Source organism: Lasioglossum baleicum, chromosome 8 (genome assembly GCF_051020765.1).
Source record: "Lasioglossum baleicum chromosome 8, iyLasBale1, whole genome shotgun sequence".
NCBI classification, from domain to species: domain Eukaryota; kingdom Metazoa; phylum Arthropoda; class Insecta; order Hymenoptera; family Halictidae; genus Lasioglossum; species Lasioglossum baleicum.
In genome coordinates, this window is record NC_134936.1 from 16,235,254 (window position 1) to 16,262,507 (window position 27,254).

The window sequence follows — 27,254 nt, forward strand, 5'->3', positions numbered from 1 at the left end:
TCCGTCTCCGGCGAATTCTCTCTCGTTCTCTCTCTGTCTCGTCCCAGCGGGCGCGCCCTTCCGTGTGTCTCGTTGCCTCCGTTTCGACGACGGAAGAAACGAAGAATCTTGAACGTCCAAAGCCGGCCGTGTCACCCGAAAGGGGTGGAAAATCGCGGAACCTCGAGGGCGGGTTCAGTTCCCTGGTCGGCGAACGACGATGAAGCCTCGACGTGTGTACACGACCGGGGCCAAAGGAAAAAAATATAAGGGCCACGGAAGAATGAAAGTATAAGAGCCGACGTTGAAGGGCCATCGACTACAGATAAGAGGGACTCCTAAGACTCTTTTAAGAAAAGGTTAAATAAAGGTTGGGGAGCCGCGCTTGTTGTTGGCTGTTCAGATTCCTTCGACCCCTTTCCTCCCCGCCCCTCGGAACCCCGTAACGCCACTTATTTGAATCCCGAAGGCTCCTTCGAGTTTTCAGCCCCGGCCAACGTCGTCTACGTCGTCGTCCCCGTACCTCGACGTCGCCACCGAGCCTTCATATCTTTTATATATTAGAATTTTCACCGAACCATCCCGCCCTCTAACCCCTCTCTAGCCTCCCGGCTTGCCACGGTGCTTCCGCTCGTTCTGTTTACTGTTTGGATTTATTCCAAATGCCCCCGACCACCTCTTCGCAAACCTGCGAACCCCGAAACTACCGCCCCGGCTGTATATGAGTTCTCTCCTCGGTCTCGTCTTTATATTTTCCATCTGACCCCCCTGGCACGCCCCCTATTTCGCTTCGTTCACCGGTAAAGTTACAAACCGGTTGCCACCATTGGCAATTAATTCTTTGACCTTATTTCTTGCATTTCTATTCGCGCAGGTCCTTTTCGGTTGCGTGCTTTTCTAGGAAATGTTTGATAATAAATAGAGGCATAAATATTGGATAGACGTTAATCGGGCTCAGAGACGCGGACGGCGCTCGGATGGCCCGGTTGTTTATTTTAATCGGCCGCAGGACGAATCGGGAGTGTCGAGAATAGCCTGCAGGAGCGGGAAATAATTTGCTCGATGACGGGGAATCGAGAACGGAGAAACTGATCCTCGGGAAAGTTCCCGGTCCGGGATACCTGGGAATTCGATTCCCCGGCGGTTCCGCCGGGAGGATATGGCGCGCGCGGCCGAAACCGGCGGGTATATGTCGTTAAATTTTAAACTGGTTACGCGCGCGGTCCCTCGAATGTTTATTTAGCGGCGTTTTATATACGCGGACACGATGCAACAGAGCCATGGACACGTCAACCGCGGACACTTGGTCACGAACCAGCGCGAGGAACGTCGGAAAAAAAGAGAGCGAGAGAGGAACGGAGATAGAAAAAGAGCACCCGGTGGAAAAAAAAAGTTCGGACCGGGGAAAAAATTCGGTGATTTGTTCGCTGTCGATCCGTTTATTCCGCAAATCCGAATCGGATTTACCTTCTAGCTTTTCCCGGTGTTCCATATTGAACGTCCCTTTCCGGTCTGTTAGCCGTGATATTTTCATAGCCGCGACATACTGCATACAGGAAATATTCTATTATGCGTGTATTGATTAAAATTCCCGCTGCAATCCTCGGTCTCTCTGTCCGCGCGGATGTGAGCCGAATGTCCGATTGATTTTTAACGTCGTAATATACGATCGAGCGTCGCTGGCCACTGTGTGTCACGATTAATCGGTCAAATGAAAAAAACGAAGCGGACAGAGACTTTTCCCCGGTGAAATATCGCTGGAGAATCGATCGCGGAAGGAACCGGGAGCGTTACCGATTTTTTTCCCGATCATTCAATTATTATAATCCTCTTTTCTGTCCATAACAAATACATCCGTCTGAATTCATCGCATCGAAAAATTTAAATTGAAGTGACACTTCTTTTGGCAGGGTGTAAGCCTAATTTCGCGACACGAAAATGCGTAACGGAAGTGGTGGGGATGGTTAGCCGAGCTAGTCAATAAAAATGGCAGTATCTCGGGAACGGTGCGTGATACCGCAAAAATAACGAAATTTTCAAAAGGCTCAACTCAGAAGCATATAGGATATGCCCAAATAAAAAAAATATGACGTATGTAATCTTCTGAATTTAAAAAAAAAACATACGCGTGGCATAAGTGAAACTTCTTGCAGTCTACTAATGTTTAGAAGTAAATTAAGATTGGAAACGGTAAATAATCCTAATGAAGCAATAACAAGTCAGGTTTATATCATATTTTAGCTATCACAAGCCAATTATTTCAGTGATAGAATCATAGAAAATCGTAGAAAAAATAATGAACGATCAAAATTTGCGACACAAAGAAGGAAAGAAAGAGACGTAGTTCATAGCATTTCCCATACGCTCTCCTTCTTCATACGAGGGCTCTAATTTTTGAGGGTTAATATCAGATATTGATATTTTTCAGGCTGAAATTCCAAGTCGGTCACCCGGGATCCAGAAATAATGTTTCAATGGTTGTCATTTCATTCCTAGAAGACACGGCTTTACATAAGCGAAGACGTGCTCATCGAAATCGGTAATAAATTCTCCGGTCAAAGTGGATATCATTGGCAACTAGCGGGCGCAGCGTGTCCGTCGCGCCGCGTCGGTTCACAAGTGTCGCGATGGAGGCGTTGAAACGCGTCCGCGAAAAATCGAGCAGCATGTCCTCGGCGAGTGTGGACGGGTTTACGAGGCCTCTGATTTGTCGTTGGTCGAGCGGAAAGCGAAAATGGAACACTGTCGCAGCCGCAAAACAAGAGCCTCCGCCGCGTTTGTCGTGTTCGCTATGCCACACAGAGTCTCGTTTCGTATTCACGTCGAGGGCCAATCAGAGACGCGTCTCTTTACACCCGCCTCGCCTCCTGTTGACGTTTGTCATAATATTTTAATATTAAATCGCGTTACGGGCGCAGCCATGCGTTCGCATAATCAGACGTTGTTCCCTGGTCGCCGTGCCGTTTATACATGCGACTGTAAGTCTCTCTTCCAGAGGAAAAGGGAGAGAGAGTGGCAACGCGTGTGAACACACGCACGAGAGAGAACCAGAGAGAAAGAGAGAGGGGACGCGCGTACAGTACTCTCGTCACCCCTCGGCGTTCCACGTGAAATGTGGAATACAAATTACTCCGAAAAGTCCCTACCCCTCTTCTCAGGCACTCGTCGAGCGAGCGGCAACGCTATGAATTCGGGAATAATTCGGAATTAGGAAAACTACCTCTCTTTGGACGCTGATGAGCGGCCCAAGAAAACGCGACGGAGTTCCTCGGCTCGTCCACTATCGGCGACTGTTAAGACGTCGTTAACCGTGCTCGGTAGTTCAGACACGTCCGAAGATTTCGACGACTTCCTCCGATCTGATATTCAGTTAAGAAGACAGGAGGAAGGGCGGATCAACCCTTTGCGCGCGAATATCTGAAGAAACCCTTGCTAATAGTCTCGGAGACCTCGCTGACGTCGAACTAGCAGCAGCATAGAAACCTTTAGATCTGTTAAAGATCGATGCAGTTCTTGAAACGTGGCTCGACTCCTTGCACGCGAATATCGGAAAAGATGAAGACATCACCGACGACGAACGCTAAGGAGCAACGAAAAAGTCTCTGGCAGTTCGGAAAGCTAGACGAATATTCTTGACGAACGCTCTTAGATATCAGCCTCGGGAAATGTTCGACGGGAACGAGCGTAATGTTCCGTGACATGTGGCCGAAGAGGTTCCCCAATAGAGTTAATAGTCGGAGTATAAAATTTCGGGAGGGGCCAGTCACCCCAAATCACCGAGCGACTTGACGTTCGAAAAGGATCCTGCAATATTGAGAGGAATTAACGATTCCGGGAACGTCTGCACTGTGCAGGACGAGCCGGTGGACCGGCTAGGAAGAGGACCATAGAAAAGAGAAAAGGGTGGTGAACGGGATCGTGTGGGAGGTAGGGTTAGGTTTCCTGGGACGACTCGCTAGCCAGCTGGATATTTGGAAAATGGCTAGAACCAGGCGGACGGAATGTCTCTGGGCTCCATCGTTAACGGCCTGTGTACATTATAGATGGTCCCGTGATTGGTTCGTCAGCCTCTCAAAAACTCAAACTCCCAATTCCCCCTAATCGTTCGTCTCTTTCCGACCGGTGTTGTTACCTGCTCGCTCGTCCACGTTTCGCAGGTTCATTTTAGCTGGCCCCCGGTGTCTCTGTCCTCGTCCTGGACGATCCCTCTCTCTTTTCCCTCTGTCTCTGCCGATTGACAATGTACAGAGGCGGCCTTTCATGGGTATCAATTAGTAGGGCGCTCGCTGCTGATGCCCGCACGATCTTCGGCTCTCGTTCGCGTCGTTCCGGATCCCAGGCGTGTCGATTCAAACGCTCGATCGTGTAAACGGAGACTCGACTATTATACCGCTGTCGAATTTTCCCGGGGTCCGGGCACACACTCCGCGGGGTGGGCTATAGACTTCATCGAATTAGTTTATTGTCCCTCATTCGTCTAAACTCGTCTAGACGCTAAACAAAAATTATCTCCTCCAGTATAAACTAAATTTAGGTTCTTCAAGAAAGGAGACACAGCCGCGCACACAGCTTCCGCGATTCCGTTCAGCTTTCCCAAACATTTTTAGCGTCGGGAATCTTGCTGAAGCGTTTCGGGGCGTGGTGGCAGGTCTAATTGAGTTTGAAACCACCTGCGCGCAGGATCGAGCGTCGCGCGAACCGCGGAAAGAATAAGCCCCCGGGAAACCCTACGGGGGTGGCAACGAAAGTGGAAACAAAGATTGCCGGCATTATGCAAGGTAAACGTTGCCGGAAGTGTGGCCGGCCCTTTCCCCCCTGGTAGGTATCCGCTGCTGTCTGTATGTACAAGAATTAACGCACAGAGGTGGGAGTGTCGCAGCTGGCCAGCCGAGATACAGAAGGTCGGGGGTAGGTTGTCCAGGGTGGCCAGAACCCGCGATGGAGAAAGCTGGAGAAAGGGGCGAAGAAGAGGGACGGAAAATTGGGGAGGCCCCGGACCTGGAACGAGGAACGGGTAACAGAGGAACCCGGGAATAGAGGGTGCATCGGAGAGAGTAATTTCGGTATTCTGCGGGTTTGCTTACATCCACCGGTTCAGCGATTTTCGGTGTGCGAACGTGGAACCTGCTGTCTCCCCCATCGCGATACAGGAAGCGGCAAGATTTTTTTCGTTTCCTCGTCGTTTGCCACGCTCTATCGAACTGTTCCCCGATTCACGGACGCTGAGCAATTATCACCGGCAAACTGATTAGAGCCGGGAGGATCGATCCTTTGTGTGATTGTTGCTCTCCTAGCAATTTTCTTTTCTCTTGTCACTGGACGGATCTCCGTGCAAAATACTTTAATCATTTTATCACTAGACTATGCTACTAAATGTCACAGAAGTACCTAACACGTGTGATCGAGCTGGAGAGTCACGATGGGCGCACAAGGGTGCAAAGAAGAAGTTGCGAGGGTGAAGTGCGAGTTAATCGAGAAGCCAGCAGCAAGTGGACGTCGCAGCCCTCTACTTAAGACTGCTAGAAACAAAATAAATCGCGGCACTCGAGCCTGTCCAATTTCATGCTCAATCGATGCGATTCCATTATCCCTGGCCTGGTTCCTCGAGCGCGCCCCCACGGTCCCTTCGTCCCGCTGATGACAAGCGTCGATAAAACGCGAAATATTTTGCTTCATCCCCAAAGTTTCTACGCCAGCCCCATTGCCGCCGAGGGCTGGGTATTCCGACTTTGTTCCGAAGTGAACGAAATAAAGGATGTATCTGTTTGTCGGAGCCCGGTAATTTCCCTGTTTCTTGACCCCATCTTCGTGCCCGGTGGTTGCAAGCCGGTGGGCCACCGGTCGTTAATGAAAATCAAACAACGGAAAAATTACATCCACTCGGTGGTAACCGGCCGTCCCACTCTTTTCCACCCTTGAGACTTTACAGGAGAACCGACGGGGGTGGAGAACGATGGGGGCGGAGGCGGCGGATGGTTTTGCCTTAGTCAGCTTTTCCTTTTCTCCACTGCATCAGCGCGGACCCGGCAAGGTTTGTACTCGGGTAATCGCGCTATTCTTTCTTCGCGGCTTTCGCTGCTTCTTCGTCTTCCCGCCATTAATCATCTCGCGCCGGCGGCCGGGGAAAAAATTACGAGGGTTGCTGTTTTCGGCGGTTCTCGATTTCGAATCGTCGGGCCCTGAATTCCGCCTCTGTTTGCCCAAGTAGCTGGCAAATCAAATATCTCTGGGAAAAGAGAAGTTTTTCGAGGATGATTCGTAGAGAATGTGAACGAGAAGTGACAATCGAAGTGAATTAATGTCCCGATTGGGAACGCATGGGGGATGCGCCGGAAGCTGACGTTCATCCTTGGGCAATCGGCCGGTAATCTGTTGGCGGCTAAGCGAGGCCGTGTTTTACTTTCGTTCCGGTTAATAATTCAGTATCAATTAGTGGGCCGGCTGAATTATGAAGCGGCCTTTCTTCATTCCTTTCGACTTTCCGCCGCGCCGCGTCGGCTGGATCCCAGCGTCGCTTCCTTGCCGGGGAAGCGAGCCCTGGCGAAAAAACAGGGGATATCCTACTGAAGTTTCGCAACGCGCGCTTAATCTCGAGCCTCTGTTTATTCGGTCTTATTAATCCCGGCGAGCAATGTTCCGCGAGAGACGGTGGGTTTCATTAATTGTCCCGGTTCAATCCCCCGTTCCGCTACTTTCTCCGGCGTCTTCCATCGTGGCTGGTTTTTGTATACGGTCGAACGGCGCGTTGTAAATAAATTCAATGAATAAATTAGCCTGGAGCATGCAGGTGAGGTCAGAGGACATTATCGCCCGGCTAGAGTTAAAACGATTACTACGTTTAATATTCATTTCGTTCGGCGTCTTGAATATTAATGCCGATATTAAAGGACCGAGGAGTCGCAGCGGGGCGAAGGTAAACTCGGGAAAAAACTTGGCTGCGAATAAGAATCGCGAAAATGCAAAATCGTCTTGGCGCATCCGGAATTCTCCATCAACCACCCGGAGTCCTCACGAAGTCAAAGTAATTGAATGAACGATACCGAAACTGGGAAGTTGAAGTTTCTCGCCGTGGATGCTGCTTCGACCCTTTCACATCCTAAAAATCTAATGAATTTCTAGATGGTTGAGGTATCGTAAAATATTCGAAGATGTTTGCCGTGCTCTTACCTCGACCGCAATTAATACAGATTGATCGTCCATTCGAATCTAGACTCGTTCGGTTCCGCAGATCATTATCAGCCTTTCACGGGGGAGGAATTTTTCTCGCCGCCGAAATCCCTGCTTAATCAGTGGGCTTTATTTTCGCGATAAATCACACGGCCGGATCCATCAGTTTCCGTCGTAACCTTTCATTAGCGGAACACCGACCGTCCCTCTCGGCCTGTTTAAAGTCGTCTTATACTTTTCTCGGCAAATCCCCCTTCGTGCTTCTAATTCCTGAGCTCCGAACAACCCGACATTTTTCTCACCCCTTTCGCGACGTACCCTCCTCGGCTGCGGCCCATGAAAAATATCGGATAATTTCGCCAGTCGGAAAATCTGCTGTTGCAGGACTTAATTGTATCATCAGCCACTCCTCGGATTCGAGGAGGGGCTTAAGTAATACCGAGCAATTTTTAACCGCGGCGATCGCGGGAATCATCCCTCGAGGAATCCCCGAAGAATTCGGCCGAAGAGAATTATAATTATATGTACAGCGCGAGAGAAGATCCATTTCCATTCTCATCGCTGGGGAATAGTTCGTTACAACTCTGTCAGGGGAGAGATGCGTATTACAAATGTATTCCAACTGTTAACTTCCTGCAGACTAGTTTGACAAGTTTTACCTACTTTCTTGGCTCGTGCTGCATTACCCGTTCGTGTCGGAGTTACGGGACGCTGGCAGAGAGATCGTTGGCGTTCCCTGTAAGTGTGAACCCCTCCGCGAAAACATAAATCAAAAATGTAGAATGGATTCGAAGTGGGTCGGTATCGTTCTGCAAAGTGCCCCTACTGTTCGGGACCAATAACGATAAGAAGATAGACGGCCTATAATTATTCTGACGAGTAGAACGGCGGAGAGCAGACGGGTACACACAGTTCTATAGTTGATGGGAGTAACGGCGTGTGGTTTCAATGTAAAAAAGATAATCCCGGGGCCCCGGTGAAAAAGACGAATCAGGAACTTGAAATAGACGGAATGCACAAACGGACTGTGGTAGTGAGCGCAATCCACGAGACGGCTTTGGGGGCGAGACGTAGGGGGTAGAGGACAGACGGGCAAAGAAACAAGATATCCCGTGCCGAGGGTGACGATCACCCTCGCGATACCCGCTCGTGGACCACCGGAAGTGAGCAGAGAGGCGTAGGAATGCAAAAGCGGGTGACGGCGCGGCGGTTACGGATAAAATGAGAGAAAAGAGAGTGGAGAGAGCGAGAGAGAAAAGGGGCAGGGTGAGGAGACACGGCGACGGGCGGCCGCAGCGTGGCAGAGGCGGAGAACAGAGGTCCGACGTCGGCCTGACGGACTCTCTCTCGTTTGTGCAAACAAACCAAAATGGACTGCGAATAAATATGCGTCTACGAGCAAAAGCGAACGCCCGTATGCTTGGTCATGATCCGTCCATGTACGAAGGGGGTTGGGGGGGACTGGGTCGGGGGTCCGAGAGGGTGAGAGGCGAGGGGGAACGAGGGAGTCGCGCGGCAAGAGGGGGCGGAGTACGTCGGGGATTTAGGGACCTTTAATGGAGCTCGTCTGGCCGCGACTACCAGAAAAGGAATTCGCTACTTTCCATTATTCACCGCCTTCCGTCCTTCCTATCTGTCCCACGGCTCGATCTCCTACTTTTTTTTCGAACGCGAACCCCCATAGGGGCATCGATAGTTTCTACGCTCTCATACACCGCGACCATTCCCTCCCGGCTATCCACCCCTAAGAATCCGAATTCCAATCGTATCGCCAAACGCGACTTGCTGAACTGTAGTCCGGCTCCGAGACATCCGTTGTACGACGTTGCGCTGCTTTTCCAGCTGCCAACCTTCGGGGGTAATATATCTGGCTATTTCGAGACTGGAAACCATCGGAATACGTTGCCGAAGACAGAAGACGAAAGTTGATAGAGCTCCCCGGTCCTCTGGAGCGTCTCACCGCCAATTATCCCCGCTAGAAGGCCCAGGGCCAGAGTCTGAAAGGTTCCGCAGCCCGAGGAGAATGGCGCGACGCGTCGAAAGAGGAAGAATGTCTGGAAGGAGGGAAATTTCCATCGAGACACGCGAGCTCCGAAGTAAATCACGCTTCCGTCGGGAAGCCGGGCGAAAAACGTGGTGGAGGGTGGTCGGGCTGTTTTTCCCTGCTAATTCGACGGGAATTGCTCGCGAGAGGAGGAGGCGGCGGCTTGCGTTGGTTCCTCGGCTAGGAAGACAAGAGAGAGAACGAAAGAAGGATGAAAGAAAGAGGGGCACACCGGGGGACGTTCTCCTCGAGAGTACACGAAAGCCGCATTTGTATTCAGTCGACGGTGCCAGCGGAATCCGGGGTGCGCTCTAAGATCGCGCCGGATGAGGTGCTTTAAAAAGAGAAAAGGAGTGAACGCGGATGGCGCGGCACACGGCTCGAGGGTGGAAACCCGTGGAAAAGGTGCTACCGCGGCCTGCCACTGTCTCTTGGAACAAAAGGAGACCGATCTCGCATATTTCATAGGCCGTGGGGCGGGGAGCTGTTTTGCTTGGGCCCGCTGGCAATATTATTACCATATTTTTCACATAATGCGTCCGCGTGTATGTCTCTTATTTCACGCGACACCAACCCCCTCGCTCATACGCCCTGTCAAACGAGAGATCGAACCGTGGAGGGTGGCCACCGCGAGCGGCGTTAACGTCTTATCATTCGTTCCTCGTGTCCCGCAGAACTCTCCCGCGACCTAGACGATGAAAAGTTTATACGCCTGCAGTCCTGCTGCGGGGGTGGGGCTGCATCGTGTATTCTTCGACTGGCGGGTATTCACCGCGATGAGGAAGTCTTTAGAGGTTTCCTTGGATCTGCTCGCCGGAGAAATGGGAGCCAAGGACGTCGTGAATCTTTCACCAGAGCCGCCTGTTCTTCGACACGCAATTTAGACCCTGACGGGGGTTGAAAATACCTCTCTCGTTGGTTCACGGTGCTCCACCTCGAACTGTATTAATTGCTGAAGCATTTTTTGTTTACTAAATATACCGTGTTTCCACACGTTAAGTCTGCTCTGCAGCTTGATTAGGCCACTGCAATTTGTTGTGCGGCTCGGAAAGAGGGCGACGGATTAATTTCAATTTTTATTACCGGCAGCGTTAATTCTGCCGCGATAAGACCGGCGATACGGCGGAATTGGCGGTCGCGTGTAAACACACCTCAATTAAAGAACATGCATCGTGAGCTATGTATGTACCCTGGCCGTGTAGCCGAACAAATTATCACGAACACACCCCCTGCGCAATGCTAGATATTCCAGCTATTTCGTTTTTATGCTGTTCGAAGCTGCCGCGCCCTGTAAACACGGTTCAACTATATTTCATAAGAGTCCGGTCGGACTGTTCAACGAAAGAAAGATATTCATTCGTTCGTTTCGTATGTTTTCTTTTTTAATATCAAACGTTCGATATATCCTTTATCGAACTCAACACAATTCCGAATACGTTAGGAGCTAGAACCAACGGTGAACGTTGCATTCAGTGGCCAATTTCCGTTGAAATTCATGAGAATTAAACTGCGAGTGTTGACGCGGTGGAATATTTATACGCGAGCGCACCGTGAAAGGAAATAGAAAGCCGAAACTGTTTGGTCTCGATTTGGAAATTGTGGCCCCGATACTAGAATAAGCAATCAGGAAAACAATTACCGGGCGGCTAAACCTTCTTGACCCAGTTTGCGGCTTCTGATCAGATTTATTCCGTCGAATTAACTCTTGTAACCCATTTTCCCGGGGTTCCAACAAATATTTTCCAGTGGTGCGACTATTTTCTGCTTCGCTCTGTTTCATTTTTAACGCACAGCCTCCGTGAAACTTTCGACGATGCAATTTTTGCCGATGGCGTTGACGAAGAAGAGGACGCCGAGAAATGGCGTCGAAGAAGAAGAAGGCTCGCACCTCGACGGAACGTTTTCAAATAAAATTTTAGAGTCGTCGAGAGCTGTCGATACGATGGGGAGACGACGCGGCGGTTTTCAATACACGAGGGGTGTATCCGAAACTACCGACTCACCCCCGACCGCACGCGTGTACAGCGAGCGGGACCTATTCGTGTGTAGATTCGAGAAAATTATGGCCGATAAAGAAACAAATTTCGAATTCCGGCGAACCCGTCGCGTTATAAACATTATTCCGCTTGTAGGAACCCCTTCACGGGGCTCCGCCGTTCCGTAGCGTCTCGAGACGCTCGACTCCTTTGCGAATACGATTCTCGAGTATTCCGGGGCGAGTAATAAACAACGCGGATCCTGCATATATATTTCCGAGCGATTAGAGGCGGCTCGCGAGAATCGATTCCTTCAGATTTCTGAAGCCTGTCTTCTTCCGTCTGCGCGACAGCGATTGTTACATAAATTTCCATATCGGTATTTCCCGATAATTCTACGAGGTCTAATATTACGCGAACAGCCCGATTATACTGGAATTGACTTATCGCCGTGCAATAATAATCCCGGAGATCGTATCTTAGGAATTCCAGTACTCTCTCCCCTCGACAGGCGATAAACCATCCTCCTTAGGCTTGCTGACAATACTCGTCTTTCGGCGATTCCAGCAGAGGTAATTGAATACTGATATATAGGTGACGAAAGATCGGATACCGGAGGGCAATTGCGGTGTCTCTCCCGTGCCATTAACAGTCACGTTCGCGCTATTGACGACCAACCGAATGGGATCTCGCGGGGATATTAAACGCCAGGATGATGCATCCATTGCGGCTACCGTCCTTTCCATCTTCCTCACCAACTGATCTAACACACTGTTCGTGCAAAAAATCTGTAACAATTCTGATTTCTAAACGTCAATGAAATTAGCGAAACGCATCGGAATTTCGAGGCAGGTGAAGCCGGAACGAATTCGAAATAGATATCGGAACGCGGGAACAATGGCCGCGGAGGGGTGGTGGAGCGAAGGGCGGAGACCAGAAGCGTGCAAACAAGCAGAAACTGTTAATACGTAGAACCAAGCGAAAATTCCGCGTTGCGTACAAGTTCGGCAATGTGGGTCGAATTGTTTGTACAAACCGGCCGCGTTTCTGCGTTTGTACACACTTATGTACACCGACCGGTAGAGTCGGCGGAGCGCCGCTCGCCTCGTGAAAACGCGTGGGCGTTGAAGACTCGCATATGGCCATCTTTCTTCTTCCTCGGTTCGGACGAGCCGCATCCATCCCAGCATCCTCGAACGGCCAGCCAGTCTATGTAAATAGTTGTGTAACGCAGAACGAGAGGCATTAAATAAATAATAGCCGGGGCCGCGGTTTATGAAGTTGAAAGGAGAGCGCCCCCGCCGGGAGCAGATGTGTCAACATTCGTCCTGGACCGACGTACTTCTTTCCATCCTTTTTTACCCGGCGTTCGCCTCTTTTCTTATTCCGCTCGAACCGCCAACCTTACCCGATCTACATTTCCCGAGCGATCGATCTCGATCGACAGAAGCAGCTTACGAAATAACAAGAGCTAACCGGGAATATTTAGAGAAGAGTATAAACCCCGATTGTGAATGGCACTCGCACCGAGCCCCAGGTGCACGATTCCAGTCACCCGGGCATCCGTAATTTCGGGGATGAATTAGGCACCCTGATTCGCTGAATTAGGATCGTTCGTTCGACAAATTCTGCTCGACATTTTCCAATGCTTAGATAATCTTTCATGTTCCCCAATGATTGGCGAGATGGAAAGAACGATGTACAGTAAAGTCGCGATTCTTGTCAAACAGCCTGTGTTCATTATTTTTTTATGACTGCGTCTAGTGCGTCCGACCGCGCCGAGAGTTCAAACGAAAATCGAACGTAAAGAAGGTACAAAAACCTCTTTATTTTCATTATTTTTTATGGGACTTACACTACCTTATTTCTGGCATTTTTCTGATTAAAATAAGTCCAAACGCGATATAATTTCAATTGTATTTGGTGGTTTAATCGACGATGAAAGTTTCGGGCGCAAGGAAGGACAGCGAACACGCGGGCCTTTGAACTGTGCCGGCGATAGCAACTGTCCGCGTCTCTTTCTTTCCCATACGCTGTCCTTCCTTGCGCCCGAAACTTTCATCGTCGATTGAACCACTAAATACAGTTGAAATTATATCGTGTTTCGTGTTATTTTAATCGGAAAAATGCCAGAAATAAATGAGTGAATGTCCCATGAAAAAATAAAGAAGTTTTACCCGAGTATATACCCCAAATTTACGAGTATTTACCCGAGTATACAGGGTGTCCCAAAATTCGTGTACTTCCCGAAAGGGGATGGTTCCTGAGACCATTTCAAGCGACATTTTCCTTTGCAAGAATGATCCCTATGTTTTTTATATTTAAACGTATATTTTTACGTATATTTAAATACACGTGTGTTATTAATACACGTTCAAAACCACGATCTCTAATTATAACTAGCCGGTTCACGTTCTCAGAGCGGCGGAGGTGGCTCGTAGAAATTTCTTAGCGAATTTATCGGGAACGTTGGGAAAGTTTGCACGAGCCAAAGGAGATTTAATCAACGCCGGTGTCCGAAGGCGTCCTCGCATTGAGAATCGACGGACACAAGGAACATCGAGGCCCGAGGGTGAAGTGTACGAGTTCGAATGACCGTGACAGAGTGGCGCGACCATTCGGAGCGTTCTAATACCTCGTAGACGCTTGCTCGCAGATTCCATAAGGGGGCAGTTTATATGCAGGCTACGGATGGGTCAGCATCGGGGAGATATATATTTTTCAATATAACTCGCGCCGCCGCCGGCAAGGGCCGCGCGAATCGTCCAAGAGAGTAGAAGTCGACGTTATTTTTTATCTTTATTAGATTGCCGGGTATCCGTTAGTTGAGGTTCGACGTGCTACGGACGAACGTGCATGAATATCAAGTGCCCGGTAACACGTGGCGCATTTTATCGTCCTTCTAGGGTCGAATCCTTTTCGGCCCGGCCCCGACTCCGTGTCCCTTCCGAGCCCTGTGTATCGGGGGAACGTCAGAAAATAATATTCTCGGATAATCTCTGCTTCGTCGAGCGTCTACCGATATTAAAATCGATGTTCCTCAATTTTTATAGGCTCCTTTCGCCGGGAAAATCTACACAAAACTGCTCCTCTCTGTGGGCTAGAATATTAAAATTATTTATCGCAGGATGTGTCTTGGAGATCGGCGAGGATGTTCGCCGAGATAAAGGTGCATCTTCGGGAGATCTCTGAATAGTCATGATGTCAACGGAGCCTATCTCGAGGGATCGTTCGATAAACAATGCCGGTCGAAGAATCGATAAGCGTTCCTCGAATCGACGCATTTTTCCTCTCATTTATCGCGCGCCGCGGCGGTGTACCGAAGATCGGCGTCGGTACGCTCGAGAGGTTTGTTCGCTGGCGAAAGAGCTCAAACAAGATGAACGCGGAGAGCAGGATGTTTGTTTGAAGGTCCGTTAATGTCGCCGTGTGTATTGTTTACCGTATAACCGCTCGTTTTCCCCTCCGAGTTGTTCGGAGTTTGTCGATATTGAAAGACTCGAAGCCGGCGGTATCGTCCTTTGAAAAATACTCAAGGTAAACTCGCGTGTTGATTGTATGTTCAGCCCGTGAGAGTGCTCGTGTGTAAAGAGCCCGCGGCCTGGCTGGAATTTCCAGGATGCTACATCGACTCCATCGTAGCCACTTTCGTTCTGTGGGAATCATAATCCAGAGGACCCCGAAGATGATGCTTCCACCGGCGTCCTCGAAACAAACTCCCACGTTCCACCACCAACAGATTGCGCTGCTACAAACATTCTATTTCACAACCCGTTCCTCCTATCAACTCCGGAGAAATACACCCGCCGGATAAAACCGCAATGAAAAGCAAGAAAATTAACCAAATGAAAATACTCCGCCGGGAAACTAGAAGAAGAGTTACGCGAAACGTCGCAAGGGGGTCGCAAGATCCAATAATATTTTTCCTATGTTATCCGGGACTTTTGGAGCGTCCTGTACATTTTTATAATGTCACTGGCAACGCGAAGAGCGAAACAATTGAGAACTAATGCGACTTGCACGGACGGAGAACGTTTTCGGACGTATCGGGCGAAACGCGGAGAACAAATGAGGGTGTTTTGAGCCGGTCCGGTCGCAAACTCGCGACGTGAAATATACTTAAACGGCGTAAGGACGCGTCCGGTGAGGGGTAATTAATGGAGACGTAACGAGTGGGCGTAGCCGTGGACTAATACGCGAAATAAATCTGCGGTAATAGTAAGTAATTTGGCCAATAAGTCGATAACAAATTGGGTTTGCCAACGGCAGCGCGCGGGACCCGTAATGGCAGGCAAGTGACCGGATCCACCCCCTTGACACCCCTTCCTCACGGTCGTCCGGGAACCCCTCCCTCTCTCCCTTGCTAGATTTCCCTTTTGCCAGAGCGTATTCATATTTCACGGACTTGTAATATAGGAAAGTTTTGTTTAAGCCATAAAGCCAGGTGGAGGCGTGGGTGGGACGTGAATGGAGGGGATGGTCACCCTTCAAAGGACACGGTGTGACGGAGAGCGAGAAGAAGAGGAATCGTAGGGCGGAGGGGAGAGATATTTCACGCTTGTACCCTGTTTCTGTACGGGAGAGGGTGGGTCGGTGGTCAGTCGAAGAAATTGCGAGATAAACAGCGACGTGCTGGGGGTAGAAAGCGAGGGGGCGTGATGTATTTCGTTGGCGGAAGTCGTGAACGACTCGAGATCCAGTCGCTTCTCGGACGACGGTATTTTTTTCTCGGGAAATTAGTTTTCCGAGGGTTAACAACCTTCTGCTGCAAATGTCGAAGCCGATAAAAGATTTGTCGGAGACGACGTACCAACTGAACGAATTTCCTCTGATGAAAAACGTGTACGACGAACGCGCGATGCTGAAAAACACGCAATATATCCACGGGGAAGCGTCCGCAGCGTGGAAATACGAAAGAAGTGGACGTCTTCTTTGGGGGCAAAGACGAGAGTATTCAGAAAGGCCGCTGGTCAGTCGTAATGAATAATGTCCACATCTGTTCGGGACGTCCCATCAGTAACTGCTAGCCCCCCCGTGCGTCCCGTTCGATCCTTGCTTCACCTTGCTCCTCACCCTAAAAACCATTTCCACCCCATCGCTGCTTTCTCGCCCGATTTCGCTGCATATCAAATTATGGAGTTCTGAATGGCCGATCGTCGCCTGCTGCTGCTGCTGTGATATATTTGGATATATTAAATTTTTTCTCTGGCCGAACATCCGGCCGGCCACTACACCCCGAGGAATCGATATGAACGGCCCTGACCGTCGAGTAAACCGACTTATCCTTGGAAGACGCTTCAAGCGATCCCAGCAAATCCTCTTTGTAAATCTTCAAATTGAGTGAAAATATCAGCAAACTATTTAGTATTTAACTTTTTCTTATTGCAAGCGGTATAATAATTATTTTTCACAGCCGGGCTAGATACTTCCAGGTTTCTACGGCGAAGGTCTTCACGAATCGGGGGGTTTATTCAACGAGGTTTTAATACGAGGTGTTCGCCAGCGTTTCCAGCAGTGTGGTATCGTGCCGAGTTAATATTTCGTCGCGGGGGCCGATAACTCAATTTTAAAGGGGCAATTACGGCGACGAAAGGGGGCGAATAAAAATCGACGAGCGAGTTTAGTCCGCGTATGAGCCTCGAGAAAGGTCGAGAGGCTTCGTTTGCATAGTCGACAACACCTTGCGTGTCCATTACGCGGGGCGGTCAGGGGCGAGGGAGGACGGGGGCGACGTTAGTGGACCGTCGGGGCTTGGGGGTGGCTATGGGGCTATGGGGCGAGGCGGTAAGAGGTGTGAACCGTAAACGCGCCACGTGCGGCAAATGGAAATGGACCAAATATCGCTGCAAACACTCGACCGTGCGAGTATCGATATACGACGCACCCTCCTCCATCTCTCCGGTCTCCTGATCCCCCTTTCGCCACGACCAAGAGACACACACGGTTCCCGAGCACACATACACCCACACCAAGGACCAACAGCCACGGTCCGTTTTGTCGTTTCCACCTCCCACACCTTCCTTCCAGCCTGCGCGCCACCCTCCTCTATCCGCCGCGTGACGTCCGGCTTGAAAATTCGCCGGTCACTCGAATCCATCAGGTATCCACAAAATATCGCAAGGCACTTTCCCGAGCCAGCGTTCCCTATATCGAGCGCGTGCACGTGCGTAAAATCGCGCCAGAACCTTTTACCGAGTCTGGAAGGGAGGAGGTGGAAGAGGAGGGTCACCGGATTCGGTTGCCAACGGAATTTAGGTGAAGCCGGGAATCCTTGATTTCTCGAGAAATCTCTTTTCCGAAGTGCACATGTTCGGAGATACATTTTCCGGGACACGTCCGCCGCAGAGCTCCGCACGTTTCGCGGTCTGTTCCGCGAGGAGAGAATGAGTTACTGGGTCAAACGACGCGATACACGCAAATGCAGTTACGCGGCGCGAGTTGACCGCATTAAACGCATTAGCGTGCGGGATTAACCGGATTTGGACCGTCGCCGTGGACAGGGCGAAAAAGAATAGAGGTGCGGGGCCGGGGGTGGAAGCGGTTTTCGCCTTGGTACGATTCGTCGGTCCGTTTATCCATTCAACCAATTCGTGGACGGGTATGGAAAACGGGCGGTGTGTCCTGTGGAGAGAGAGAGAGAGAGAGAGAGAGAGACCAGATCCGAAGGGGGTGGGAAGACAGAGAAGGAGAGGGTGGAACGGAGGGTGGCGCAGGACCGAGGATAGAACGAGCGAGTGCTTCTAGCTAAACAAATATGTACTCACGTACTCATTCACCTATCTCCCAGTCAGTCCTACCTACGCTCCTACAGCCCTTTTAAAGACTTTTCCTGCTGTCCCCGACTCTAACCTCCACCCCCGGCCGCCGTCGCTGCCCGTCCAGGGCTTAGGTTCGAGGCAGCAACGGGTTCAACGAAGAGAGACAGCACGATATTCGGCCACCGTCTCGGCTCTCTGTTCTCGCGGGAGCTGAACCTTTTTAACTGCTTTGGACATTCTTCCGAACTGGACCGCGTCGAGGGTCCGTCGCGATTGTGACCGCTCGGCCACGTGCTGCCATTCACCGAGAATCGGGGACATTTTCGCGTGGGCGTTCCCCGGTGGATCGGAAAGATAGAATTTTATGCTATTGTGCGATAGGTCACCATGATAGAAATCTTTTTAAACAGAGCGGCGGCCGCGCACAAATGGTTCTTACTTCTACTATCGATTGTCCGATTGTGGACGACTGAATCCACTTACGCGGTATTATTTTTCATTCATGAACTTGATGCCTGGTATTCTATTGTTACGAAGGACAAAACAATTCAGCATCCCTGTTGGCCCACCGGAAATAACAGCTGTCTCGTGTAAAAATCCGAGAATAGAAATAAAGATGCAGCAGAGGAAAGGTCAAGAGATGAAGGTATTTTCAAGAAAGGAAATACAGTAAATTGGCATTCATTATTCACCGTCTTGAAGTAGAATTGACAATGTCGAAACACTTCGATCTCCGATCAAAGGATGTTCCCCAGCATCTAAATCAGTCGGCTCGAAATTTGTTCACGGGCCCGCAGGATCGATAGCACGGGGAAGATCCTACCAATATATCCTTCCTGTTCGAAATCCTTCGCGGATTTCGTCTGAAGCCACCCTAGGAGCTGAACCAGAGTCGCCTATTTGTTTCGTCGCAACGTGTATTGACACTGCGCGACGGTAGGCGTCGCGGCGATAATATATCGACACCCCGGTGATATATGCCTCGGCGGAGTGAGTGGCCCGAGCGCAGAAGAAAGACTTGTCTCATAAAGTATAGGGCGATTTGTCACGGCAGTTTGTGATGCGACCGGGAGAGAATAATCCTCTGGATATCATCTAGCGTAACTTGCTCCCCTTCTGTGCTCCCTCTCCCTCTTCTCGCTACCCCCTACGAGCTTTCGCGCCCACCTCCTACGTCCTGAGAGCGGATTATTCCTGACCCGTTGCTCCCTCACCCCCTCGAACCCCCCGCACCCACCCTCCACTGTGTTCTTCGTTAGTCTCGTTTCGACGATCGCGGATCCTACGAATTATTCGCTCGGTGCCCTCGAAATTTACTCGCGACGAGGCTTACGCGGCTCCTGACGAGCGCGTTCCGTCGCTCCCGATGAAAAACGCCGCATCGATTGACGTATCTTAACGCCGGTCCACCCTCCAAAATCTCCTTTACTTTTATCTGGAGCTGGCACCCTTAGACGCTCGTATTTGGCATTTTTCTTGATATTTAACAAATGCTCGTTCCGATTCTAACGATTCCCCCGAAGAGAAGACGGTGGTCCGCGGATCGATCGGCGCTTTTAATTAGAAGCTTCTCTATTCGGCCTTTTAGCGCAGCGTTCGCGGCGGCTTGTTAATTTAGCACGTTCCCGGAGCGCTTTGTAGCGGCACTGCGCTTTTACTATTCGCCGTTTCCTCGGCCCTTGGCCCATCGTAACCCTTTCCCATAAATTCCCCGCTTTCCGCTGGCCGATTTATAATTACCGCTCTCCTCATACAGCCGAAGTGTAATTTGCTTGTGTAAATTCTACGCGCTTGCTCCGCGATATTTCGGTCCGGGGCACCGAGTGTTCCCGCGGCCCGAGGAGATAACACTTTTCCGGAATTTATAATAGTTTAGCCAAATTCGCGATAGGACTAGCCTTTAATAGATCCCAAGATCAAAAGCCTCGGCCGCCACGGCTACCTTACGTGTTCTTAGAATAGAGAGAGAGGAAGACGAGAAGGTCGTTGGTTTTCGGTGTAAAATAAACTTTCCAGGTGAATTATAATTTCATAAGATTCATAATAGAGACAGTCGAGGCGTTCGTGCGCTCCGCCACTGCTCTCCGAGGTTTTCGCCTCAGCCGGCGTGCTCTATATTTGATACTCGTCTTAATTGCACCCGTGTGCATGCAGACGTAACACAAGCGGAGTCTCGCGGGCCACATCGTCTTTCGCCCAGTCGCCGATATTCACACGCCAAAACAGCTCTCGCGGTCGGTGCGCCGCGCGATCGCGGTTTAATTGCCCGATACATTATTCAAAAACTGCAGTTTCCTTGTCGATCAAAACCCGCCGCGGGTATAATAATATGCATTGTCAGCCGGGATTAAAAAATCAATCAGGAATTCTCGCGTCTCATCTGCATTTAGCGTGCGAGCACCTTCGCCGGATGAATTTTGCATTAACCACCCATATTATCGGTTCCCGATCTCTAACGTCACTGCTACAAGTGGCTCTATAAAATATAGACCCGCTCCAATCTTATTCCGAACGTATCGAATCCATAATTCGAATTTTCTTTTCCTGTCCGACACCCTACCCTGCCCCCTCCCCGTACAATGTATTTCAACCTTATACGTCTGGGGTATTATTTCATCCTTGCTACCCACCAGACATCAATTATTTAATTTATACAAGAATTCCGAGCACAGTCGTCTTCTGCTGCGGTATAATTAGCAGCAGAGGACGGACACATACTAATTTGGAACACGAACTTTACACTTCTAAACTAAGCCCTTGTCTCGGCGTTCCGCAAGTAGAAGAGAGTCGTAAACGAATTTTTATGTTTGCAGAGAAAGTTCTATGTTTGACGCAATTTCGAGGGTGCAGGGTTAGATGGGACGTTGAAGAGACCTAAGATGACCAATCTGGGACCTGGAAGGGAGTCATTTTTGCAGGTCGTGCTGCTCCGAAATTGGCGGAGCGAAAGGGCGGTCGGTGTTTCGTGTTTCGCAGCGGTTTCGTGCGCACGGTGGCGCGGTAGCCACGCGACTGTCGAGCAGGTAGGAGAGCTTTCAGCTTTTCGAGCATGGAGCTTCGAGGTTTCGCGGTTTCGGGGGGGATAGGACGAGCTTTGGAGGAGGAAAGGGCGGCCAGAAGGGAAGGGGGACGAGCGTCGGCGCCCGACGATACACTACACACCCGACACAACGATGGGTTCACCGATCTCAGTGCGTGCCACGCGTCCGACATGATAGCACGCACCTTTCTGCCTCTGCTCCCGAACGCTTCGCGTTTCGATCCGTACATATTACGAGCCTGTATCTCATTATTCAATAAATATTCCTCTAAACCCTTGGGCCAACAGATCTAATAAAAATCGAATCATTCCACGACTCCTAAAAATGCGTAAATATTTCTTGGACACAATGATACATTTCTTGGAAAATTATCTAAATGCTGATGCATAATTTTCAAATCTGCATTAACAGTAGACAGACTGATTCGTGGAATTCAAATGTCAACGCGAGGGGGATGAAGGATACAGATTCGAAGATATCGATCTGCCTTCTCACCCCTGAACTATCCGCCGAAAGCGTGCGGTAATTTCGCGCTTCCGCCCAGGATTTTACCATAAATTAACACTCGATTTACAGCGTGAAACACGACCGGCCACGACAACTGGGAAATTATCGTTGTGCAGGGCGCCAGAAAGGTGTTGGACGCGTAATAAGAAAATTGATGTCGGCGAAAGGTAACGCTCTCCGGGGCGTCAAGCGAACAACGTTGTTCCCGGTGTTGTTTCCCCATTCCGTATGCATAGCCCCGGCATTATCGCGGTTAGTAAATTTGCAAGGACTTGCACGAAAACACCGTAGTATCGTTTTCTCATTTCGTTCTGTCCTGCGGTGCATGCGATCGCTAGGAAATTTCGCCGTTACGAGATACACGCGTGTAGAACGCGTTCCATTAACGTTTTATATCGGTCGGCACAGCGATACGGCCGAAGAACCGAATGGAGACGGAAAAAAAATATTCATTTCCCCTAAGTGCGAGGCTCTCGTTCATCGAAAGCATTGCTACGGTTTTATCTGGTTTTATAGCACGACCGCCGTCGAACGGCTACCAACCTGTCACGGGAACGCTGTGTTTACGCTTTATCGTCCGGCAAGCTGTTTTCCTTATCGATCGCGATTGTTATCAGGTCATCTTGCAGGCCATCGCCTGCAATTGCATCTACCCGGCGTGCTCGTTGCGCCACGATGCACATATGCACGCCGTAAAAGTTTCCAGAAAGCCTGGCTTATGAAAACGATCGACAGAAATCTTACGATAACATTTTTAGAAAGTCTTCTTTTCTCCGAGAAGTGAAAATTCTGAACCTCACGACTCGAGAAAAGATATTCTACACACATTCCTGACGTGTCAGGTAAATTTACACCAGAATTTCAGAAATTAAACCCTATAAATTCGCACCGAAAAATACAATCGGAGCTTGCAAGAAATTCAACTCTCAACTGGACTGTCGAGGCCCTACACAACATGAACTCAGCATTTCCTTAGCGTGCATCGATCTGATTACTGAAAGCTTTAAGCAACCTTGTATTGTCTCGCAGCGCTTTCGATGCAGCACGTACAAATAGACTGCCAATCATTAGGTTGAATAAAACGAATTACTCCGCTGCACTGTTAAAACTCCACTGTGACGGTCCACGTACGAATCATCGAAAATTTCATCTCCCCGCAGCTTTATCGCGTAAGACGTGCTCCATACTCGCGGAATTCCACAGAGTCGAGCAGGGACCGCGTCAGCAATTACGCGATTTACGTACCGTTCGCTCGACAAAGTGTGAACGAAACGAGTCACGTTGCGTTTTGTGGACGCGTCGACGTAATCAAGGCTCCGGCGATCGGATTGCCGTCTCCGTTTCGGAACGGTGCGGCGCTCGTCGTCGATCGAACGGCTCTTTGCACGATAGATCGCGCGGCGAATCGCAGGTCTACGAAAGCTCCACTTACTTACACGATTTCTTGCATCGTCGGCGGCCAAGTTCCCGCGAACCCGGCGTCCCGGGTCACTTTTCGCTCCGGAGTTCCTTGCCAGCAACAGTGTTCCATTACATTCACGGTATTCACTTTGTTCGCCACTGTCACGAGTCGAGTCCCATCAGTCTCCCGAGCACACAACACTGTCGACCGGTTCACAACGGAGAGTTCACAACGGTTTACCGGAAGTTCACTGGTCGACGTTCACCATTACGCGGTCCACGTGATAATCGGCAGGAGCGGGGTTCGCGCACAAGCTTCTTCGTTCCGGGAAAACAAAAATACAAATAGCAACGCAGCCGTCACCGCGAGGGGAGGTTCGTCGAGCGTTGCGGAATTGCTGAAGGGGGTGGAAGGGGCGAAGATTTTCGGGCGACAGGCATGAAAATCAAGATAAAGGAGCGAGCGAGAGGTGGTCATAGGTTGACATAACCTCGGTCGATGGTGGAGGGAGTAGTAGGAAGCGATCAGGTGCGAGAAGGAGGCAGAGGTTCGCACATATATGTGCCGCGGCTACCTATGTACGTACATAAGGAACGTATGCTCTCGTAGGATCTCCGAGAAGAGTACAGTCGAATGAAACAGGGGAAGGGGTAGCGCGAGGGAAGGACACACGGCGTGTCCGCGAGGAGAAGAGAAGAGCACGTACCCGGAGAGCGAAGTGTCGCAAGGTTGCAGGTTGACCGGTTGTCTCGGGATATGCACGGTTAGTAGGCGATATCGTGTTTGCCTCGGCGCGCGAGGCAGGCCTGGCCTGCGGAGCCACGGGCACAGGGAGAGCGACAACGACAGAGAAAAAGAAACAACCTTTGGCTAGGGGAGGGAGTTGAATGAAAGAGGCCGAGGGCGAGAGAGCGAGAACGAGAGAAAGCGAAAGAGAGAACCGGATAGCGGAGAAAGAGGAAGAGAAAGAGCGAGAGAGGAGAGAGAAAGGTGGAAATCGCGCGAGAGGTGGTAGGGCAACTTGCTGTGTTGTGTCGGATGCTACCCGGTAGCGAGTACTTGTTGTTGAGATGCCGGGTACGTGGGGGTGGCTAAGGGGGTGCAGGAGGCGGCGGTGGTGACGACGACGCCGTCGGAGAACGTTCGTAGGCGGTGGGAACCGGGGTTGAAGGGGTAGTACGGGGTTTGAAAACGACGAGGAGGGGGTTGGCCAGCCTTGGAATGGCCTTGCGCGCAGCAGCGCCGGCTACAGCGGCGAGCCCGTGGCTGGTGGTTGTTCGGTGGAGGCGAAAGCGCGGGCTAAGGCGGTGGTTACCGATGGAATAAAGGAGACGGAGGAGCCGGCCAGGGTATTGCGTTGATCGCGAAGGGGGATGGGTTCGTGCGAGCGGGGGTCGACGACTACGACGACGTTGGAGGCGGCGGAGGTGGCTGATGGTAGGCGGTGGAGGTGGAAGAGATGCTAGCGACTTGCCGCGAGAGAGGTTGCACCGGGCCTGCCTGGGTTAGGCGTCTAGCTAAACAGAACGCGAAACACAACTGGGTCGCAGTTTCTCTCGCGGACTAGCTGCGGAGGAACGAAGGGTTGAGGGTGTAAGAACCGGGGGCCGGGTGGGGGATTGGGCCGCGTGCTTGGTAGAGGCAGTTTGCCGGAGCAACCGCCAGTCGAACGGATACGATACCTTGAAGGGCTTTTCTAGCGACGATCGGCACGGAATGTATCGTATCGGGGTGACTCGATACGATAATCGAGGATCGACGAGACGATAAGCGGAGGAGCCACGACGAACTCAGACACGACGCGATAGTGTACCACGATGTACGAGATATACGGGCCGGAGAGGAGACGCGGCACGAGTGTACACGCGGCGCGGATGCGCGCAACTCTGCGGGCGGGCACGCTCGGCTACGCTGTTTTCCTCCCTGCCGTTAAAACAATAATGCAATATTTAACCATACACACGAGGCGGCCGAGGGATAGACGGTGAGAGAGAGCGAGAGAGAACGGGGATCGTGGAGGAGAGAAGGGGACGGTGGCACGGTGGCAGTGGCGGTATCGGGGCGAGAAAGCATCGCGGTAGGGAGATAAGGAAGGTAGGGGCAAGAGAGCGCGCGTAGGGAGAGCGGACGTGGGCTTTCGTTTTACCCCTCTACCCAGCGGAACGCGCGGCGACCTACGTCACTCTGTCTCCCTCTGTTCAACGATCGAGGCAGCCTCGTTCGCCACCGTTAGTTGTCTTGCCTCGTATTTCCCTCTCTCCCTTTTTCTCCTACTCTCCGCCTCTAGTCGTGTCCCTCTCGCACTCCCACCCGCCGGTTCTCGCTTTTTTCTCTCTCTCCACGGGATCGCGCTTGCTGCTTGCTTTTTCCCCGCGAGCGTCTCTTTCTTCGGCGTGCTGCAAGCTTTTAGGGGAATCCTCGCCCTGCACCCTGCGCTCGCCGCTTTTATGCGACGCCGCCAGTAACGGCGAGTGCGTGCGTCCGACGCGATGGCTCGAGAGAGACGGATAGACCGAGGCGGGAGGGAGGAATGTGTATATGTATATCCGGCCGCGTGTGCGCCTGTGTATGGATATATAGATATTCCGCCTGTACGAGGATACAGGGGCGGGTGCCAGGTGGTGGGAGAGCTGGAGGCGGCGCACGGCTCTTTTCAAGCGTGTACGTGGGGCAGCGGAGGCTGGGGTGGCTCTAGACGCATTCTCCGAACGATGCAGGTGGGCGAACGGCCCTCGGAAAGGAGAGGAACGCCGCTCCTGCACGCGCAACACTCGCCCGTCTGACTACAGACCGACCGCATCTCCTGCGACCCGTCTACCACCCGCTCTAACCGGATGCAACGGTGTCTCGATGCACCTCTAATTCATGACCATTAAATGCGAGTAGTATTGCATTATATAGATATACGAATACATTTCTAGAGGTCGTACAAGTTTGGAAACGATCGAACATAGCACCGAGCAACTGAGCCCATCGATGGGAGACACGCGGGGCGATCCCGTCCCCTAATTAATAGCCTCGCGGAGCCACCGAGCGAGTTCGTATGTCGATCGAAGTTTTTCACACGAAAATGTCTCGTAAAATCGCGTCGGAACTCGCGCCATAAATTCCTCGAGTGTAATTCCACGAGTAATCGTCAAGAGCAGATGCCGGTAACAATAAACCAGCCGGATATCAGAAGAGGAGGTCTGCTTGAACATTCTGGAGCCGATCCATTGATATTCGCGGTCGCCAGGCTAAGTGCGAGCATAAAACTATGTCGCGGAACGGCGGCGGTGTAGGGTCGTCGCAGACGCGAACTTCGAAACCGGCCGCAAATATTTCTATAACGCTACATTTAACTACGCTCGGCCCGTGGAATTTTGCATGTTGAAATTCTTCCTTGAAATAACTGCGACCTGGAAATATAGCTCCCTCGAAACCGCGCGGTTCGATATTTACCAATAAAATTAGGAAAAGAGAAACGCAGAAGAAAGAATAGACGAATACCAAGCGTGTCTGGATAAGAGGGTGGCTAGCCGAACGAGGAGCGTTCGATTGCACGTCTGCAGCCTTGAAGAGTCCGCAATTACATTCCCATTTATGACGAGTCCCGACCTATAGCCTCTTATTTGCATTCGACCGGCGCGGCCGGCTAGCAGGCGCACGTAGAAGAGATACAGGCTGCATTTGCATTCAGCCGTGGGTGGTCCGGGTTCAGGGTAAGTTCGGAGCAGCCCTAATTCGAGCAAGTCCCGCATCAGTCTCGCGCTTCTTCGCCACCGCGGAATGAAATAAGAGCCACGTAGAGAGGAGAGTCTCGCGTCTCTGCCGGCGAGGCATTCCTTTTTCCGGCTAGCTGAGAGTGGCATGGGGGAGAGGAGGTTGCAGGGGCGGTGTGGGTGTAGCGGGTGGACGGAAGAAGCGGGGTGGAAGGAGGGTGGCTGGTTGATAGCGGCTACGCCGATACGCCAGGCGAAAAGGGTCATTCCGGGGAGTAGCAGCCTCCAGCGAACGGTGGATGCAACGCGGGGGTGGGCGCAGGGTGTCGGAGGTAGCTTCGAAGTCCAGATAGCGGTACACTTAGCCGCGTGTATAGCCGTTCTCTCCGGAGGATAGAAAACGTCGGAATGGAGAGGAAGGCGGAGAGGAGGGTTCGGGGGAGGAGGAGGAGGATGAGGAGGAGGGCGGCTGGGGGTGGTTGGGTGGCGGTTAGAGGGATCTGGAGGGGTAGAAGAAGGGGCGTGGGGGGTGGTGGCCACCCCTTGCAACCCCCCACCAGCGCAGGAGTCGCGTCGCCGACGCTCGGCCAATAAGGAGGCCCGCCGACACAGAGACAATTCAAATGCTGCGCCAATAACAAACGTCTTTTGTTGTTATACGGCAAACTTTCTTTTCGCT

The 27,254-nt window shown here is 51.2% G+C and overlaps 1 protein-coding gene across 21 annotated transcripts in view; it reads right to left on the reverse strand.

Moving 5' to 3' along the window:
- Nucleotides 1-27,254, reverse strand: part of Foxp (forkhead box transcription factor P) — a 245,951-nt gene that overhangs the window by 25,301 nt on the left and 193,396 nt on the right. The window contains exons 1-2 of one of the 21 annotated variants that reach the window (XM_076429015.1): nt 24,557-25,466; nt 22,911-23,191 (exon numbers count right to left, since the gene is read on the reverse strand). The exons of 17 other annotated variants lie outside the window; for them this stretch is intronic. In XM_076429015.1, coding sequence (XP_076285130.1) covers nt 22,911-23,003 — 93 coding nt within the window. In that variant the 5' untranslated portion in view covers nt 23,004-23,191; nt 24,557-25,466. Of the gene's footprint in view, nt 1-22,904; nt 25,467-27,254 lie in introns of those variants that run through there. 3 more of the 21 variants (XM_076429014.1, XM_076429016.1, XM_076429017.1) reach the window with 3 other exon arrangements.